This window comes from Lupinus angustifolius, chromosome LG19, assembly GCF_001865875.1.
Source record: "Lupinus angustifolius cultivar Tanjil chromosome LG19, LupAngTanjil_v1.0, whole genome shotgun sequence".
Classification (NCBI taxonomy): Eukaryota; Viridiplantae; Streptophyta; class Magnoliopsida; order Fabales; family Fabaceae; genus Lupinus; species Lupinus angustifolius.
Genome location: NC_032027.1, coordinates 12,754,226 through 12,773,880, shown reverse-complemented (window position 1 = coordinate 12,773,880; position 19,655 = coordinate 12,754,226). Strand labels below are relative to the sequence as shown.

The 19,655-nt window shown below is 34.9% G+C and overlaps 2 protein-coding genes across 3 annotated transcripts; both read right to left on the bottom strand.

Moving 5' to 3' along the window:
• LOC109334285 lies at positions 406-9,967 on the bottom strand. Of its 2 annotated transcripts, none has more exons than XM_019569971.1 (9): positions 9,736-9,967; positions 7,571-9,144; positions 7,118-7,472; positions 6,247-6,331; positions 5,221-5,277; positions 4,178-4,237; positions 3,870-4,091; positions 2,021-3,364; positions 406-1,218 (listed from the first exon to the last, which is right to left on the bottom strand). In XM_019569971.1, exons 2-9 carry the CDS (start codon positions 9,024-9,026, stop codon positions 862-864), a joined length of 3,936 nt encoding a protein of 1,311 aa, XP_019425516.1. In that variant the 5' UTR covers positions 9,027-9,144; positions 9,736-9,967; the 3' UTR covers positions 406-861. The 2 variants fall into 2 exon arrangements, with proteins under 2 accessions (XP_019425516.1, XP_019425517.1); XM_019569972.1 differs by having other exon boundaries at positions 9,748-9,967.
• Positions 17,684-19,625, bottom strand: LOC109333995. The gene is made up of 3 exons (XM_019569572.1): positions 18,865-19,625; positions 18,443-18,744; positions 17,684-18,270 (listed from the first exon to the last, which is right to left on the bottom strand). Exons 1-3 carry the CDS (start codon positions 19,623-19,625, stop codon positions 17,684-17,686), a joined length of 1,650 nt encoding a protein of 549 aa, XP_019425117.1.

The following is a 19,655-nucleotide window of genomic DNA, read 5'->3' as shown; positions in this document are numbered from 1 at the left end:
AGACTAAATGCGATTTTTTCAATTAAATATTTCCTTTATTTAGAAGAAGAAAAGTTCTTAGGAAAATATGCAAAAAATTAAGAGCAATCATAACCATATCCCACAATTAAATCAACTGAGCTACCTCTAAGTAACAAGTTGAATCAAAATTAGATCTTTTTGTATAATCGTAAACATTATGCAATTATTGATCAAAATACAATACTTGTTTTTTTCTTCCTATTACTCCTATTAATATAACATTTAGGGAAGGGAAAAGGTTAAATCAATACTTGCCACTGAGTAACATTACTTTAACAAAAGTTGTGCATGCATGTCTGTAAGTCTAATGGATGACTTGCCCACAAGTTATGGGCATTAGTTTTGGGAGATCCAATTCCACAAAAAGTTGTGTAGGCAGATTCAATGAATTAGTAAACCATATACTTTTATTAGTTTTATACAATTCATCAATTCTACCATGATTTAGGAGACAAAGGAAGCCCACAGCCTGAGAAAATTGTGTACATGATACTCAGAGAACATGTGCAAGTCTAAGATCATTTTAACTGAATACTCATGACCTCATTAATATTTACAGAGACAAAAATATTTACTACAACCCTTGGCCCTTGCCAATAATTATAGGCATAGTACCTATGAACTATCAAGTAGTACCGTGAAAAGATAAAGGAGGAAACACAAAAACAAAGCAAAACTAAGAGAGGGCCACATTTTCCTTATTCTGCAGCACTTAAAACTCTGATTAACTACCATAATAACAAGGGAAACATCAATTAACCATCTTTATGATTACCAGCTTGAACTTTAGGAAGTCAATCCTATATAAAAATTTGCACTCAATTTGCTTGAACACATCAATCAACCATCTTTATGATTATCATCCTGGCTTGATCTTTCCACAGTCAATCCTATATTAAGACTTGCATTCCACTTTCCAGAACGCTTCCTGGGCTTTCGTGGTTTGGCAAACACACCGGGACCTAGGTTTAGATCTTGTACCATAGGATCATCTGCTGCGTTAGATGAGTCTAAACATAACCAAGAAGAGATGCTTTTGTCATCCTTTCCCTCACCAATCAAAGCCATATTTAGTGTACTTGTATCATTCGTGTGGAGACTATCATCAGCTTGGGCATCAGAATTGTACCCTGGTTCACATGGTTTTTCCATAGAAGTTTTATATTTAGCAACATTTTCTTCTGAAGTTGGGACCTCCTATCAAAATAAATTTAAAAAAGGAGTTACGAGGGAAGAAAAAGATATTTAAAAGAAATAGTTGAGAATCTACCCAAAAGATAATGAGAATATGAACTAGCATCAATAATGGGGTGTTGGTGGATCTTAGCATGATACAGGACTATAAAGCAAAGACAGATCACCGACCACTATAACTACTATAGAGCTCCTAGTCGAAGAGAATAACAAGATTGGGTTACAATGGATCAGATGGTCGTGAACAAGGATGCAACAAAAACAGATAGGTAATAGATTATGAAAAACATGTCAAGGCATGAAGCAAAAGTCAGAATGAAATAGCTTTCATGAAGGAGGGAGAAAAGGTTGCACATATAACGGACCAATGTTTAGACATGGTTTAGCAGTAAAGTTGAGCCACATAAGGATCCTGAATTTGCCTGATTTAAAAAAGGTTTATCATATTGCCACTGACTGACAGATAGAATGAATTACAATCCAATGAAGACGTAATAAGAGACAGACAAATAACAGAGTCAAATTAGGAAAGACACAAACAGAGCAGTTTGGAAGTAGAAGTTCAGAAGTATGCTATGCAAGGCTCTAACAAGTTTTTTACTAACTTAAAGAATGAAAAGTTTAACTCAACACAAAACACAGTAGAGTTTCACAGTAAGGAGTAACATATTTTAAAATATGCACTGAAAACCCATACTAAAAATTAACAATTGATAATACAAAAATTGTAAATGTTCAGTTTCTAATTTCATGTTGTAGACTTTAGTAGAAAAAAATAAATAAGAGAAATGATAAACCAAATTACCTTATTTTGAACCTCAGGAGTTTGTTCACAGTCAGAACCATCCTCTCCTTCAGAATCAGCCATCTCTTCGCACTCAAACTCTACATGTTCTTCAATATCTTCCTCAGAGTCACTTAATTCTTCCTGCTCCATGACTATCTCAGGATGAGACTGATCACCAATATCATCTACATCATATCTGGCGAAGTTATCATTAGGAACAATTGAAGGGAGAACACTTTGAGCAAGACCACAAGTGATAGCTGGCACATTAAGGTCAAGTTTATTGGATTTGTGGTTAATCTCCGAGTCAAGTTCATAAGATTTGTCATTAAGGTCAAAAGACCTATTGGCAATAGCTGGCACATCATTACCCAGTGACTGAGTCTGAATAGCATCAAAACTGGTTCGTGATTTTGTGTCATTAGATTTCTGCAGAAGGGGATGAAAATCAATACCATCTGACCTTAAAGTGGAATCTTTTGACTTCAAGCACTTATTAGCACAATCAATATGACTTTGTTGCTGGGAATTTTGGAAGAGACTCAGATTTAATTGAGACTGGGTTCCTGAGAACAAGCTGAAGGAACTTGAAGTGCCAGAAAACTTCAATGGATAATAAGGCACGTTGCCATCTTCAGTGACCTGGAACAATAGAGGATGCAACTGGAGATCACTGCAAGTACCATTTTCTGCCACAGCAGGTCGGCCTTCAACAGTTCCGGATATTTCTAGTTGCGAACCTGTGACACTGTCTTTCAGCACAGGTCTTGCACCTTCCAATGGATTAATGTTTCCAAGTTTATTCTCACCGTGAGGAGTTTGAGATACAGAATTATCTTTTCTACAAGCAGTGACACCACTTCCAGCAGGATAAACCTTAGATGTTCCACTCTGGAATCCTTTAAAAGCAGTCTCAGAAACTACACGAACAGATGGAGGAAGATTTACAGGGGGCAAGCCTGGAGCTAATTTCACCAAATGAGCATTATTTACCCTTCTCCGAGCTCGATAGGGACGACAATAATATTTGGAGGTAGATGTCACTTCAGAAACCGGATGTCTGGGTTTAACGGCACTAGGAGCACCGTCAATGCAACTCCTTAAATCAGGTGTAGTATGAAAAGGTTGGGCAAGCTTAGGTACAGATGGAAATGCAGGCCGGTTACCATTCTGATGTTGAGCTTTTCCACATAAACCATAATCATGAGCAAGATATCCTTCTCCAGATGTAGAGGAAATGCGTTCAGAATAAGTAGGAGTAGATGTGTCTGGCCTCCAATCTGCCAGAAATGCCTGGTGGACATATGGAACATCAGTATAATCCATGCAATTCTCTGAACCGGCAACATTAGCCTCGCAATCCTGCAACAAGTGTAAATTCCAAAAGAATATTATGAAACTGAACACAAAATATGTGAATTTCAATCCTCAAATAACCCAAAAATCCATATAAGCCAAAAGCTCAAACTAAGCTGTAGGCCCATAGTCCACTGAGTTGATTGTTAACCTAGTCACGTAATCCTCAATGGCAGGTTCTTATGAAAATGTCAAGTACAAAACTAAGAAATGTTGGAAACATAAACTAAGAATTGTGGGAAATATATACATTAGTAGATTTACATGCATACCAACATCAATTTCTAATGATTTATAGTTTCTTATCGACTTTGGTGCATTTACATTAGCCAAAATTGCATAAAGGTAATTAAGAACTGTATAATGTGCAGCTGTATGTAAATCGTCATAATCCATTCAGGCAGTTACCTAAATGCAACATTCATGATGATTACCATAGCTTCTCAGACACAAGAAAGACCTGAGATATAAAATGTCAACACAGGCTTCTAAGATTCAGATAGTAACAAACCTCTTTATCAGATATAGGTTGACAACTTTCTGAAGCAGAAGCTTTCAATTTTCTTCTGTTTGACTCATACAATCTTCGCTTCTCCCTTTTTGATGCATCTAGCTTGTATGACTTCTGAGTCCCACAAGCAGAACGCCACTGGCGTGGAAGCAAGGATGGATCTCTATGTGGAACAATACATCGCCATACTGACATCCAATCAAATTTATAAATCTTAAGCCCCTGTGTATTTTCGGTCATGCATCAGCAAGTCATAATGCCATCAGTCAGAAAATTTTAAGATCGAAGGATGCCATTGAATAAATTACCTCTTGAATAAATGCTATCTCCTCTTCAGTCAATGGGGAGGTTTTCATTCTTCTAACTGCCTGTGCAGTAAAATCAAGCATTAGTTTCCAGAATTATTTAATTAAATTACGGGGTATAGCATGACTCCACATATGTTAGGAATATAACACTACAACATATATAGTGCATATAGAGTCTGGCTAAAGTGCAATCTTTTTTATAACTCATGCTTGTTATCTGTTTTTGTTTAACAGATATACTTGTTTCCTTTTTCATTTATAAGCATTCAGGGTAGCTTTGTCAGACAATGAAAATATATTTGAACTCCTTTTGAAATATTTTCTTTCTTGAACAAAATCCCTGGCAAGACATACTATTGTTTGTGTTTAGACTTAAAAATTGGGTGCATGGTCACTTATTTGGCTTAAAATGCTGATAGTTGTCACTTTCAATGGTATTATTATGAAGATGCAATCTTTCGAGTAATGCCAAGATACAACATTTGAGTGGTTACAGAAGAGAGTAGAAAGAGAAAATAGAAAGTTTTCAAATTGACGTGCTTAGCCATATACCTCCTCTTGTTTTAGGGTGAGTTGGTCTTGGGGTTAACTTGGTCTTGGTGACATCAGATCCAACTCTACCTCATGCATATTTTATCTATACAACAACAGAATGAATATTCTGCTCCTTGAGTGTCTAGATTTCGTTTGTCCTAAAAACTCAACATCCTAAGTTTTGGAGATTACAAAGTAGAATTTCTTGGTTACTTTTTATAACTCAAATGAAAGGAAAGGGAAATGATGGGCAATGCAAAACCAGGATTAAAAGAACTACAATGAATCAATAAATGTTATAAAGCATTGGCACCACTATTTTGAAGTTATATGTCCATCACCAGGGGGGAGTGCGAGACAAGAGAGGGGGGGCAAGAGAGAGAAGAGGACAAGAGTAATAACTACCAAAAATTCTCTAGAGAGAAAAAAAAATTATAAGCAATTGAACATGCATAAGAAAAGCTGCATCAATGGCATTATATTATTCATTATTATGTCAAGAGATTTACCTTTATTGGATTCTCTGGTGCTTTCGAAGAGCAACGATTTTTCTGCCTGACAAAAATCTGTAACCAGACCATACATATCATTAAGTAGGCAACAATGACCACCAGAATGAAATTGCTGAACATTACATATCAATTCAAAAACTAGCAAGAGAGAGAGAGAGAGAGCGAAATTGTGATTCATCATCATGATTATGCTTTGATACCATAGAAAAGTGCCAATCAAGCTAGAAATGCCGAATCTTAGGTTTCCAACTTAAAAGCAAAATATTAAACTAAAAGTCAGTGTATCTCTATCCAGGACATTAACTTCACGTCTAAGATGTAAATTACCCAATTAATGAGAAAAATATTATACTATGGCTACTAAACCAACTTTCTGAAGCTGTAAAGACAGTCTGAATGTGTTTACTTTTACTATCTGATAATATTGTTCATCACTGAAACATGCTTCATAGAGCCAACAAACCTGGCAAATTGCCAGATGATAACTCACTTACTTAGCGCTTATTTAAAAAAATGGGGGATGAAAATATGTTGCTGATTTTCAAGGAATACCACCACTGGTGTAGTGTTTAGGGAACAATTAGTTTGAGTATTAGTCAAATCATGAAGCACACAGCCAGGAAAGTGGCAATTAGTAACAAATTTAACCCTCGCCTACCTTTGTTAGGCGGATTTCCATCATGTATTTCACAAGTTTATTTAAATTAACCATAAATTCATAAACAATCCTGTTAATCATTTAAGCTTGGATAATTGTAAAAACAACAACTGTGAATCAAAAACATATTGATTTCTTTCTTCACATAACATGAGAGATGCTTACAAGCTAAGAAAATATCTTAAGGAAACATAAAACAGAAGCTTTGCATGCATGTAAGTGCCAAAAATTTAATTTATCCACTGTTTCAGAAGCAAGAACAAGATATTAAAAAAAAGTAACATAAGAATGCTTCAATTTTTGCTTCAACATCAAATTACCATTAAAAAACAGTCCTTAGAAAAATAGCCTGTAATAGTAATCACCTGATGCTTAGACTTGCAAGGAAGAAAACGTTGTTGAATTGCCTTCCAATCTGTATTATATTCCATTATCCCTAAGGCTAGTAATCTGCAATAAAATCAAAATGACGAGATGAAACTCTATAAACTCGTAGTAAGCCGTGAGAATAAAAGTAGTTATGTCAAAAAATGCAGCATACTTTCTAGGAGGAAAAAGGAATCACAATGTACGATAAGATATTAAGATATATGTCTTCAACATGATAAAATGTATTATCCTCTGCCTTTGTAGTTTCTACCTCCTTTATTTTCTACTAGAAATTTCTTTTTCTACTACAAAAATATTGAAGGCCTTCAACTCCTAGACAGCACAAAATATCAATTTTCCGCTTATCTTGTTATAACAATCAAGTCTTAGTCCCACTAGGTAATATCGGCTACATGGGTCGAACGACGCCATAATGCTCTATCATAAATCATGTAATTAACAAAAGATTAATTTTTCACTTATCTTGTTAAAAAATGGTATTTGTATTCAACTAAAGCATACCTTGAAAGCTAACTAGAAAGTTTACCAATTACCAAAACAAGCATAGTATAATAAGAACTTGTATTTTCATTTGAGATAAGATAGACATGTGTAGTACAATCTTTCAAGGTTATCAAGCTTCATGACTACTCAGACACGTAAACCAACAACTACAACAATTAATTTAGGGAAACTACTAGATTTGTAAGTTATTTTTCTTTGAGACTTTAAACCACAAAGCTGCCTATCTACTTGCATACATACACATGTGTAAAAATGGAATATGTAATGAATGATAAAGATCAAGCACCCTATCGTAAAGGATTTAGTAAAGTTGGTTAGCAAAGAGAGGACAATGGGGCTTACTCATCCTCTGAATCGGTGAAAAGTATCCTATTTACAACTGCTGCTGGAGGTGACTTATGTGGGAATAATACTGGATTGAACAAAGGCAAAAACCTTTGAGTTAATGTTGCAACTTCTTTTGGTACCAAGGCAATTGACTGCTTCTTGGTACTTTCAACAAGCATGGCAGCCAATGTTTTCTTAGGTCGTTGTTGGCCAGGTGAATCTGGGACTGTATTAACTGATCTAGATTTTGTTCCACTTGAAACTTCACTGTTAGCTTCAGCATGTGATGAGGAAAAAGGAAAAAGACATTCCTTATCAACAGGTGAATAATAACCAGATTCGAAGTATCGCTTTCGAAACTCTTCAGCAGCTGTAAAAGGAAATTTTCAAAGGAATGCCTGAGTATGTAAAGTCCTTATTATGAACCAAAATAGAATGAAGAAAACTTGAGTCTTTAAAAAATCCTACCAGAATGAATGTCACCTACATATCTCCTTACTAAGTTAAGTGGGGAAACATCCAAAATAGATTGTACTGGGCCTCTCACAAGAGGAACCCAGAAACAACCTACATTGTCTTGAAAACTTCTTTGTCTGGTCAAAGCTTCAGAACAGCTCTGATTGGATTGAGGAAGGCACACATTCTGTGCATCTTGTGTTGAAGCAGATTCTATGTTGCACTGGCCTGTGCTAAATTTGGAGACTCCATTGGACACCGATGTGAAAAAATAAGATGGAGTGAAGCAGATGCTAGGATATGGAGCTTTTTTTGAAGATAATACTTCATCGCGTTTGTGAAGCATCTCAAACAGCAAACATTGAACCTGAGAAGCAATATGCTTTTGGGAAGGCTCAAGAACCGACAGAGAAAATACCTGAATAAGAAGTTGCACATGCTCGTAGATCAAACAGTGCAACTGGCCAATCTGATGGGGAGTAAACCCATTCACAAGACCATTTCCTGAAGCAGAAGACTGAACACTCAAAGTAGACTCAGGCATGGAAGCTGTCCCTGAAGCTGGAGGTCCATTAAGCCAATTAGGTAAAATGGGGCGCAATGGCCTCTTGACTTGTCCTGATGACTTCTTCTGACAATGGGAAGAGACTTTCTGGCGCTTATTTTGCCTAGTTTCAGGCCGCCGTCCAGATCCACCATACTCCATTCGGGTTTTTACCGCTGCATTTTCATCGACATCACTCTCCAATAACTCTTCAAGCTCTATCTCAAAGTCCATGTCATTATCCTCGTCTTCATCATCAAGACTTTCATTTTCATGAGTTGAAAGACCATCAGCATCTCCACCTTGTAATACAGCTGCGAGAAATTTTTTATATTCTTCTTCATCATCAGCATTTTGAAAGTCATCATCATCACTCTCTTGAAGAAAAGTCTCAAGCTCGTCAAGAGAAAAACTTGCAAGTGAATAGCGAGCTCTGGTGCGCATACAGATAGCATCCTCATTATCTGTGTCTATGACTGGACTTCGTGATTTTGTTGTGTTACTGGATTCTCTTATCCTAGATCTATGACCATCAATTTCACTAGTTAAGTCGCTTTGCTTCTCTTTAATAGTTTCTGATTGGGAGATCATCGCAGATGTTTGCAAAATAATCCCCTCCTCGCAATGGTCAGAATCCATAGCAGTAGTTGTAGTACAGATTTGCTCCTTGACTATTGGCTTCGATACATTTGTATCAACAGATGGCTCACTATTGACAACATGACCATCCAAACCATCAACTTCAGAGCTCAAACTTGAAGACGCTTCTTGTGAAAGGGTTTCCTTTAGAAAAGGATTAAAATCCACATCTTCATCTTCTTCCTCCTCCTCCTCCTCTTCCTCCCGTTCTTCTTTTCCCTCTTCTGGTTTCAAAGACCTTTCATGGATTTCACCAGATGGGAGTGCATTTGAGCACGAAGGCATTTTAAAGAAATAATCTTAAGGCAATCGTTTATTGTTGAGAGGCCCTTCGAGAATAGAAATATTCAGAAATGTGTAAGAGGCGGCATGAATAAGATGGAGGTTGAAAAAACTAGAGCCCCTAGAAAAATCAGAGAGCAGCAAGCAGTAAATACAAAACTCAAGAAGCTTCCAGTGCATACACATACATGTCAAATATCATTACATTACATCAAAGATGAGTGCAGTAAGACATAGATTACAAATGAATAATGGCCTTATTGAAAAAGCAAATGAAACTATAGAACTAAATAATTAGACAGAAAAGAAAGATGTAAATTTTTACATTATACTGTGAAATTTAGAATTTCCTATCAAACTACTACACCCCCTTGTTTACCAATGTTCAATAAGCATATGGAAAATTATACTAAAATTAAAAAGGTGAGAGAGGGCAAAAGGATAATAAAATAAAAAATTGCTTAAAAATCACGACTGATCATGATCGATTCAACACGAATTATCAACAATAGTAATTCCCTGGTGAAAAATAATAATAATTGACAATTGGCATTTACAAACATTGTAATTTGCATTGCAACTTGCTGGATTGAAAACATTGCATCAAACAAAGAACCCTAGCAATCTAAATCAACAGAAAATAAGTCAATTTTAGCCCAAAAAACAAAAATTAAATGCAAGTGGGTAATAAATTAGAGAGTAGCGGAGGTACTATAATGGGTACCGAATTTTGTGGTGCTAAGGAGGCGAAGCAATGAGTCTCCGCAAACGCTGTCGTTTTTGTTATGGGTTTGTTGTTTTCGTTTCTTTCTTCCAACCACGAAAATTTGCCTACGTTTTCACTCACTCCCCGTCTTCGTTTCTTTCTCTTTCTTCCCCTTGCGTGATTTCAATATTCACGATTCAAACGCACAATTTTCTCTTTCCTTCTACCTAAGGGATCTTTTAGGCTAATTTCAATTTTCATAATTAATTATTTTGAATTATAAAATATATGTATAATTATAATTATGATTGTTTCAACTTTCAATTATAACACTAAGAGTCTAAGATGGAGAGGGAGCATAAGATAAGCAAGACTTGTTTATATATGATGTAAAAATTAGATAATAATGAGATTTTTTTGATCTAAATATATATTATTATTTATTACACGATTGAATCGATACACATAAACATGATGAATGAGTATTCATAGGATGAGTTGGGTTATGTTTATCTTTTACTTAAATACTAAATATTAATGGAGTCTAATTTTTTTTATTATAGCCTTATACTCAATAATATTCGTGTCCGACTATGATCACAAATTGGATAAGTATGTAGGATTAGTCATGTTCTCACATAACCAAGGCTAACCATATGTTTTTTAATATAATCTAAACAACCTTATTTACTTATTGTAGTTTGTTAAGACATGAAACTTTTTAGTTATAGTATGTTAATATTGAAACTTTTTAGTTATAGTATGTTAATATTGTACACTAAAATAAATTGGACGAGACTATTTTGTATGATATGTTAAAACTAGTTTTTTTAGAGTTATTTTATGAACTTTGTTTTTATAATAAAAAAGCTTAGAGTTTGATTTTGTTATTATGGATGACAGTAAGGTAGGGTATATTGGTAATGTTTTCTCATGCCCATATTCATTTTATTCGTTGGCATCCATACAAAGTTTTTCTTGTACCTATATATCATGCATATTTGTTGATACTAGTGTGTGTAGGAGGCATTGTGAGTATCTATTAGGTTTTCAAGTTTAATAATAGTTTTACATATTCTATAATAATCAACATTTATAAAAATAATTATTACTTAATGATAATTAATACATACATATAGATAATATTTATTGTACTTTTAGTTATATAAATTTGTATCAATGTTATTAATTTATTATATAAAATTTTATATCACTTAAGTATTATTAATATACTTGAATTAGTCATCAACTCACTCAATTATTAAGTTAATAATGAAATTAGTAAGTCATTAGTTAAACCAGTTAAACCAATATACCGAAAAAGAATTATTAAAGTTTTATAATATTATTTAATAATTTTATACTTTAATTTTAAAAATATTGTTATTACATAAATACTAATTAAACAACCAATTAAAAAAGTTCTGTGGTAATAAATGTCAATTATAAGTTAAAAATATCATCAAATAATATAGTTTTTACAATTTGATTGTAACAAAAGCGAAATAAATTTTAATCTTAATTAAATAAATCAGATTTTATTACAATATAATCTAACAAATGAAATTTCAAATATGACGAATATAAACACAAATAATTGAAAGCACGAGATTCATCCTACTCCCAAGACATTTTTATGTTATTTTAAAAAATGTCTAATTTAGCCGATGTGACTTGTTAAATAGAACGAGTTAACAGTTTTATGTGTAAAATAATCTAGTCAGATTGATCTATACCAGCTTTAGTTTATAGTCAATCAAGTGAGCAACTCGATCAAGTTAGATATTCACTCTAAGTTAGATCAATTGGTTCAATCAAATTTAATAACACTACATTTATTGTAACTTATACTCCGAACATCATGCCCAAAATCCTTCGTCAAATATATTTGTTATAAATACAAATAGTATCAAAGTTATTTTTGTCCTCTAGGTACAAAATGAAAACACCGGACTAAAAAAAATGATTAACAAACTCCTTATTTATTTGGATATATTGACAAAATAAGAATTTGTTATATTATTAACACATTATATCATTCAAATATTATTAATCTTAAATATCTCATTTAAACACCTCTTATTTTATATTATTTGATTAATTTTATGTGTAAATTAGACAATGTGATTAATATTATTAGTATCATTAAATGTGTCAACTATTAATAACTAGATGTAGTTTTTTTTATAATTGCCATTCATTAAGAACTTGTATATTTATCTTTTACTTAATTAATTAATAATTTTGTCTATTGTTTGTTAAATGAACCATTTTCTATAAATAAAAAAATATACTATTTTGAAAACAAATTATCAATAATGATTCAATATTTGAATGATATAATGTGTTAGCTTACAAACTCAATTTGACTTATCTTAGTCCTAACATTAATGTGATGAATATATAGAAGGGTAAGGATGAGGATTTTTTGGGATATTAGCCATGTGGCGTGTAATGTTCATCATGCCTACATGGATTGGTACAATACCACCGAGTTTGGCTCTTTCCGGTGGAGGAAGGGAGTTGTATGAGGGACACTAATTTAACTAATAATGGTGGTGCAATTAGAGACCATGAGGAGCTTTGTTATTCAACTTCCTTTTGAATTAGTTACCTAGTCTTAATAGAACTCTTAGTTAGGAGCATGGGTTAAAATTGGCTTGGAACTTAGGTCATTGTCATGTCATACTTGAGTCAGATTGACTTGAGATTATACAGCTTATAACGAAAGAAATATTTATTGGTATGATATAACATAAACAAGGTTGTGAACCTATTACTTTCTCCAATAATGAACCTAATTTGAACAAGTCATCATCATGGTAATAGAAGATGGTTCAAGTTGTTGAGCCAAGAATTTCATATCCAAAAAAATTATCTTTCTATATCTCTAACTAATAAAATTCCACTAAAAATATAAAAATATTAATTTTATTTTTATGAGTTTTATTTTAATTAAGTAATACTTTTTAATTAAATCAGGATACAAATATGACATTAAATGAGATACATGATCTCTATTCCAAGTTGTCCATCATTATTATTTGTCTGTTGTTCACATGTTTGTAAATAATGTTTTTTTTAATCTCGTGTTGACCTCACATAAGAGTGGAATTGCAATGAATATGTATTTGAGGCCTTGAAGTGAGTCTTGCTACTTATAAATTTTATTTGGAAAAAAATATATGTACTACATCATAGTTAATAATATTTCCTTTAGTTGTTGAATATAGTAATATCAGATTATCAGTTATACTTACTTCAAATCAAAATTTTGAAATAGTGTTTAGGAAATTTAAACTAAATAGCCAGCGAATGTTGGTTTAAGTAGTACATGTTTAATTTCTCTTATGCAAGGTTTTATATTCAAGTTTTTTGATGAAAAATACATGTTGAGAAAGTTAGCCCGTGATGAAATGGTAGATACGCAAGACTCAAATCATGTGCTAAAGAGCGTGGAGGTTCGAGTCCTCTTCACTGCATAATATTGAGATATCTTATTGAATTGGAATAAGTTCCGTAGCAGATCACAAAATCTTGGTGATCTTCTCTATCTAATGAATGGGGAGTCCATTTTGAAATCATTCGCCCTGCACCCCGAGTGTATACTTCAACATGAATCACACAGGGGTAGATTGATACAATAGAAACTTCTGGTAAAATATCCATCCGTATTAGTGGATAAAGTATATTACATAGTATGTTTTAGGAATTGACGACTTACCTATTCAATGACTGACTCTGACACCGAACGACTAAATAGCCAATAAGAATAAGCAAAAAAATAGATTTTATGACCAAATTGTTGTATAAGTATGGGTTCTTAAATTGGTGAGTTTAATTTGAAACTTTATCATTTTTATTAAAATTAATTCAACTAATTTACTAAAAGATAGAGTTCAGGAGAATTAACTTGTTTTGTGACATGTATCATAAACTCTGATTTATTATTATTATTTTAGATTTATGTTGAAAGGTTAACAACCTTGTCAACACGAGAATAACCACCTTCATAGTGATTAATATCATTATCTCAATCATCTTAATAATCATTCTTATCATTTCTTTAACAAACATTTAAAGTTTTAAACCATCATTACTTGTTGGAAGATCTTCATCCATGAGTTACAACATTCCTTCATGTGCTAAGTGAAAGAAGCATAAAAGTGGATTTGACATCACATCTTGACCCAAAACCTTAAGGTATTAGGTTTATTAGTCCATCCAGTTATATATTCTTTAACTCATTCATTTTTTCTCCATGTGGGACTAACATTTCCCCCTCAAGTGTGAATTCTCCTTCGAGTATTGGATACACCAGAGTTTATCTTTCTATCTACTTGCACTGCCGTTGGCTTATCCTTTCATCAACGGAACATGCCTTGACCTCTCGTCAGGAAGACTTTTGACACAAGCCGTTTGAGTCGTCGAACCGTCGACTCTGATACCACTTGTTGGAGAGATCTTCATCCATGAGTTACAACGTTCATTCATGGGCTAAGTGAAAGAAACATAGAAGTGGACTTGACACCAGATCTTAACAAAAAACCTTAAGACATTAGGTCTATGAGTTTATCCACTTATATACTCTAACTTATCCATTTTTGCCAATGTGAAACTTTTTCATTTACACTTGGAATACTCAACACTACTACACCACGACAACTAGTTGAAATTAAAGTTTGGAAACAACCCAATTTGCTTTTGCCGAGTGAATTAAAATTTCCAAATGGATACTTGAAAACAAATGAATGATATACTGAGAGTTTAAAAGTTTGTTCATGATTTATTTATTTTGAAGACAATAAATGGAAAAGAAAGACTTGATAATACAGTTATGAGATGACTCTCAAATCTTCTATTTTTTTTTTCAAAACCAAAGTCACAAATAGAAGGGGGTGTGTATAAACTTTATGGGATAGTGCATTACACTCGTGTAATCTATTGTCAATCGATGTAGCTTATCTCGGGCCTCAGTCCATGATCTAAGCCTTCCTGCCCAAAAGTTCATTTCAGTTTTCATTATTTTTTCCTTCTCTTCTTCCTTTTTATTGAAGCGGCCTCGTCCTTTTCGATTCACCGAAGCAAGGTTTGTTCCTTTTCGATTCACCGAATCAAGGTTCGTTCCTTTTCGATTCTCATGGTTGATTGAAAAAATGCACGTCAGGTGTTTGAACAAAGTTCTCATAAGAATGTTGTTAATTGGACTATGATATTCTATGCCACTATCAAGGTATCTGATTTTGTTAAGGTGGAAATTGTGGTTCTAAGAATTTATGGAAATTCGAAGAAGATGATTGAGAAAAGAAGTAGGGATTCCTATGAGAGAAAGGATTCCGAGAATTGTGTATTGAAATTGAAAGAGAATTGCAAGAAGATTATAATTCTGGAAAAATTGTTGTTATTCACAAATGGTTACAGTTGCTATTTATAGCCAACTGACTTAACTGCCAAGTACCAACTTTCTAAAAAAGGAAACAATTACAAATATCATCTAACTACCCTCTAACAATATCTTCCCTTATCAATATTCCCCCTAAAGCAAATCCTTGACCTCAAGGATTAAAAAATGGAAACTTCTTCTTCAAATCAAAGTAAAACTCCCAAGTTGCATCTTCTTTGAATTTGTGCTTCCATTTGACCAACACCTTAGTGACTGCTTTCCCTCTCCTCTTCACTGTCATCCTGTCTAAAATAGCTTCAGGTTCCTTGTCCACATTGCCTGAATCAGTTGAAACAGGGAGAATGTTTGAAGTCACCAGTGATCCCACATGTTTTTTGAGCTGAGATACATGGAACACCGGATGAATTTTGGAGTTTGCTGGAAGATCCAAAGCATAAGCCACCATGCCAACCTTGCTAATAATGGCATAAGGACCGAAGAACTTTGGTGCCAGTTTAGCATTACTCCTATTTGCAACTGAAATCTGCCTATAAGGATGAAGTTTAACATAAACCAAATCACCCACCAAGAATTGTCGACCTGATCTATGCCAATCTGCAATTTGTTTCATTCGGTCTTGTGCCCTCTTTAAATGAAATTTTAAGAGTCTCAACATCTCATCTCTTCGATTCAGGCTTCTGTCCACCAGTTCCACCTTGGATTCTCCAGGAAGATAAGGCAAATATGCAGGAGGTGGCTGACCATAAACTATCTCATAAGGTGTTGCATTAATAGTTGTATGGAAAGTGGTGTTATACAACCATTCAACTAAGGATAACCATTTGCACCATTGTTGTGGAGTATCAGAACACATACACCGCAAATAAGTCTCTAAACATCTATTGACTACCTCAGATTGGCCATCAGTCTGAGGATGATAGGTAGAAAAGAGTTGGAGATGAACCCCTTGTAATGCAAACAAATCTTGCCAAAATTTGCTTATGAAGATGGGGTCTCTGTCACTCGTAATAGAGTCAGGGTAACCATGAAGCTTGAACACATTGTCTAAGAATGCTTGGGCAACATTGACAGCAGTGTAAGGATGAGATAAGGCTATGAAGTGACTAGCCTTGCTGAGTCTGTCCACAACCACAAAAATAACCTGTTTCCCACAAGACAAATGCAATCCTTCAATAAAGTCCATAGTGATATGTTGCCATACATGGTCTAGAATAGGCAGTGGTTGAAGCAATCCTAGTGAGGCAGTAGTTTCATATTTGCACCTCTGGCAAGTTGGACAATTGAGAATAAATTTCCTCACATCCTTGGTCAATCCCTTCCAATAAACCACCGATTTGACTCTCTGAATTGTGGCATTTCTACCAGAATGGCCACCTGTTGCAGTATTATGCAACCACTCCAAAATGTCATCCCTAAGTTGTTGATCTTTGCCTATAACCAACTTCCCCATCCTTCTAAGCTCACCATGAATCAGTTTGTAATGTCTATGGTCCCCTGAATCAGTTTGGAGCTGACTCATTAGTCGAGATAACCCTTCATCTGTATGCTAGGATTGTTTGATTCTGTCTAGTAGTGTAGAATCAAGTTGATGAACCATCAAAGCATTGCAAGTCTCCATTCTAGAGAGGGCATCAACTGCTATATTCTCCTTTCCCTGCTTGTACTCAATAGCAAAATCAAACTCCATCAACTTAACCAACCATTTTTGTTGAAAAGCAGTTGTCAATCTATGATCTAGCATGTATTTCAAACTACGATGATCAGTCTTGATAACAAAGTGTGTATTTAGCAAGTAATGTCGCCACTTTTGGACAGCAAACACTACAGCTATTAACTCCTTCTCATAAGTAGAGAATGCTTGTTGTTGAACACTCAAAACTCTACTAACATATGCTATTGGATGATGGTCTTGCATCAACACTGCCCCCAAACCAGTCCCTGAAGCATCCACCTCAACTACAAATGGCCTCGAAAAATCAAGCAAGGCAAGCACTGGAGTAGTGATCAACAAGTTCTTAAGCTGCTCAAAAGGAATCTTTGCTTCACGAATCCAAGAGAAATTGTCCTTCTTGAGCATCTCAGTGAGTGGTTTGGCTACCCCACCATACCCCTTTACAAACCTTTTGTAGTAGCCTGCAAGGCCCAAAAATCCTCTTAACTATTTCAAGGTGCTAGGCAGTGGTCAATCCTTAACAGCAGTAATTTTAGCAGGGTCAGTTGAGACACCTTCTCTAGAAAGGAAGTGCCCCAAATACTCCACCTTCTCGACTCCAAAGTAACACTTGGACATTTAAGCAAACAAACAGTTTTCTTCCATTATCAACAAAACTCTATATAGGTGATCTAGATACTCATCCAATATCTTACTATATATCAAAATATCATAAAAAAAGACAATAAGAAATTTTCTGAGAAACTTACAAAATACTGCATCCATAAGTCCCTGAAATGTAGCAGGGGCATTTATCAAACCAAAAGGCATCACCAAGTATTCATAATGCCCACCATGAGTCTTGAATGTTGTTTTGTGAATATCAGAGGAATCCATCCTTACTTGATGGTAGCCAGCTCGAAGATCCAATTTAGAGAAAATTGTTGATCCATGAGGTCCTCTATTAGAGGTAAAGGAAACCTGTCTTTCACTGTGCCTTTGTTTAATTCTCTATAGTCCACACATAACCTCCAAGAGCAATCCTTTTTGCCCACTAACACCACTGGACTAGCATAAGAACTACAACTGTTCTGAATTATGCCAGATGATAACATGTCCTGCACCAATTTATCAATAATGTCTTTTTGGTGTTTAGCATACCTGTAGGGCCTCTTATTTACTGGATTACTACCTTGTAGTAATGGAATTTGATGGTTGTGACCCACTCTCATAGGGGGTAAGTGAGTAGGTTCTTCAAAAAATTTGGCAAACCTATCTAGGACTTGTGCAATTTCTCTTGGAAGTGGAGGTTGTTCTGCATGAGTGGTGATGGATTGAAACAACCCTCCTTCTATGTTGCAAACCTGCAGCATGGACAAATGAATTCCTTCAGACCATATTCTCTCCAATTGTTGGTTCTTAATGGTTTTTTTCCCACCAGTAGAAGACCCTCTAAGGACATGCCTCATTCCATGAGCCTTGAAATCTATAGTTAACTTGTCAAAATTCTAGGTAATGTCCCCTAGAGTTACTAACCACTCGATTCCCAAAACTACATCGCAACATCCCAATGGAATTAACATTATATCATATGTGAAGGTGGTATGCTGAATAGTCCAAGAAAATTCCTCACAATTGCCAAATCTTCAATTTATTACCATCAGCCACAGTGACCATGAGTGGATCTAACTCCTCAATCTTGCAACCAATGGTCTTTGCTCTTTGTATGTCCAAGAAGTTATGTGTACTCCCACTATCTATGAGAATGTGCAATGGTTTTTTGAGATAATGCCCTGTAACCCGCATTGTTCTGAAACTTACCATCCCTGTTAAAGCATTGACAGATATTTGTGGTTGCCCATAATCTTTGGTCTCTGGCTGTAATTCCTTGATCTCTTCTTCATCTTCACTCTGGTCCTCTACCTCTATAACATGTAACTGAAGCTTCTTGTGAAACAAACTGTGTTATGGTGTAAAGGGAGTGTCACAGAAGTAACATAGCCCCTTGGCTCTTCTTTCATTCATATATGCAGGGGTCAAACTCTTCCTCTAAGGTAGCTTAGCCTTAGCTGCTTCCAACACAGGCTCACTGGGAAGAACAGGTTTAGCAGAATTGAGAGGTTTTGGAAGAAGAGGTGGCTTACTTGCTTTGGCAGGGAATTGTGTGAGAGGATTGTGATTATTAGCAGACTCGTACAGCTTGGCCAAGGCAAAGGCTTTTCTCACCAACTGTGGCGGAAACATTCTAACCATCATCTGGACATCCTGTTTCAGACCCCCCAAGAAGCAACTCAGAGTATATTCTTCAAACAACTCCAATCTTGTAATAATGGCATCGAATTCCTCATGATAGTCAGCAACATGACCTTTTTGCCTCAAGTTCATCAATTCCACCATGGGGTCATCACAAACCTCCCCAAATCTTTCTATCAACATTTGAACATATTCCCCCCAACTTGGCCATGAACTTGTCCATAGTGACTTAACAAAAGCATGGTACCATTGTAAAGCTCTTCCTTCAAAATGAATCACTACCAACTTAACCTTGAATTCTTCCAGTGTGTTATCAGTTACATAGTAAGTTTCACACTGATATATCCATTGTTTCACATTATCACCATTAAAACGAGGGAATTCCATTCTTGATAAACGAGTACCACAAGAGTAGTTCGAATTGTGTCTTCTTTCCCCTGCATTAGTGGCCCTTGACCAAGCAGAATCCTCTTGTCCCTCTGTATTGTTCTTAAGCAACTCCTCCATTGTCAATTTTAAAGAATCACTCAAAGATTTCTGGATAGAACCTGCCAATTCTATCATCTTGGATTCAATCTTTGCTGACATGCGACTCTCCTAACGATCTTCAACTTCACT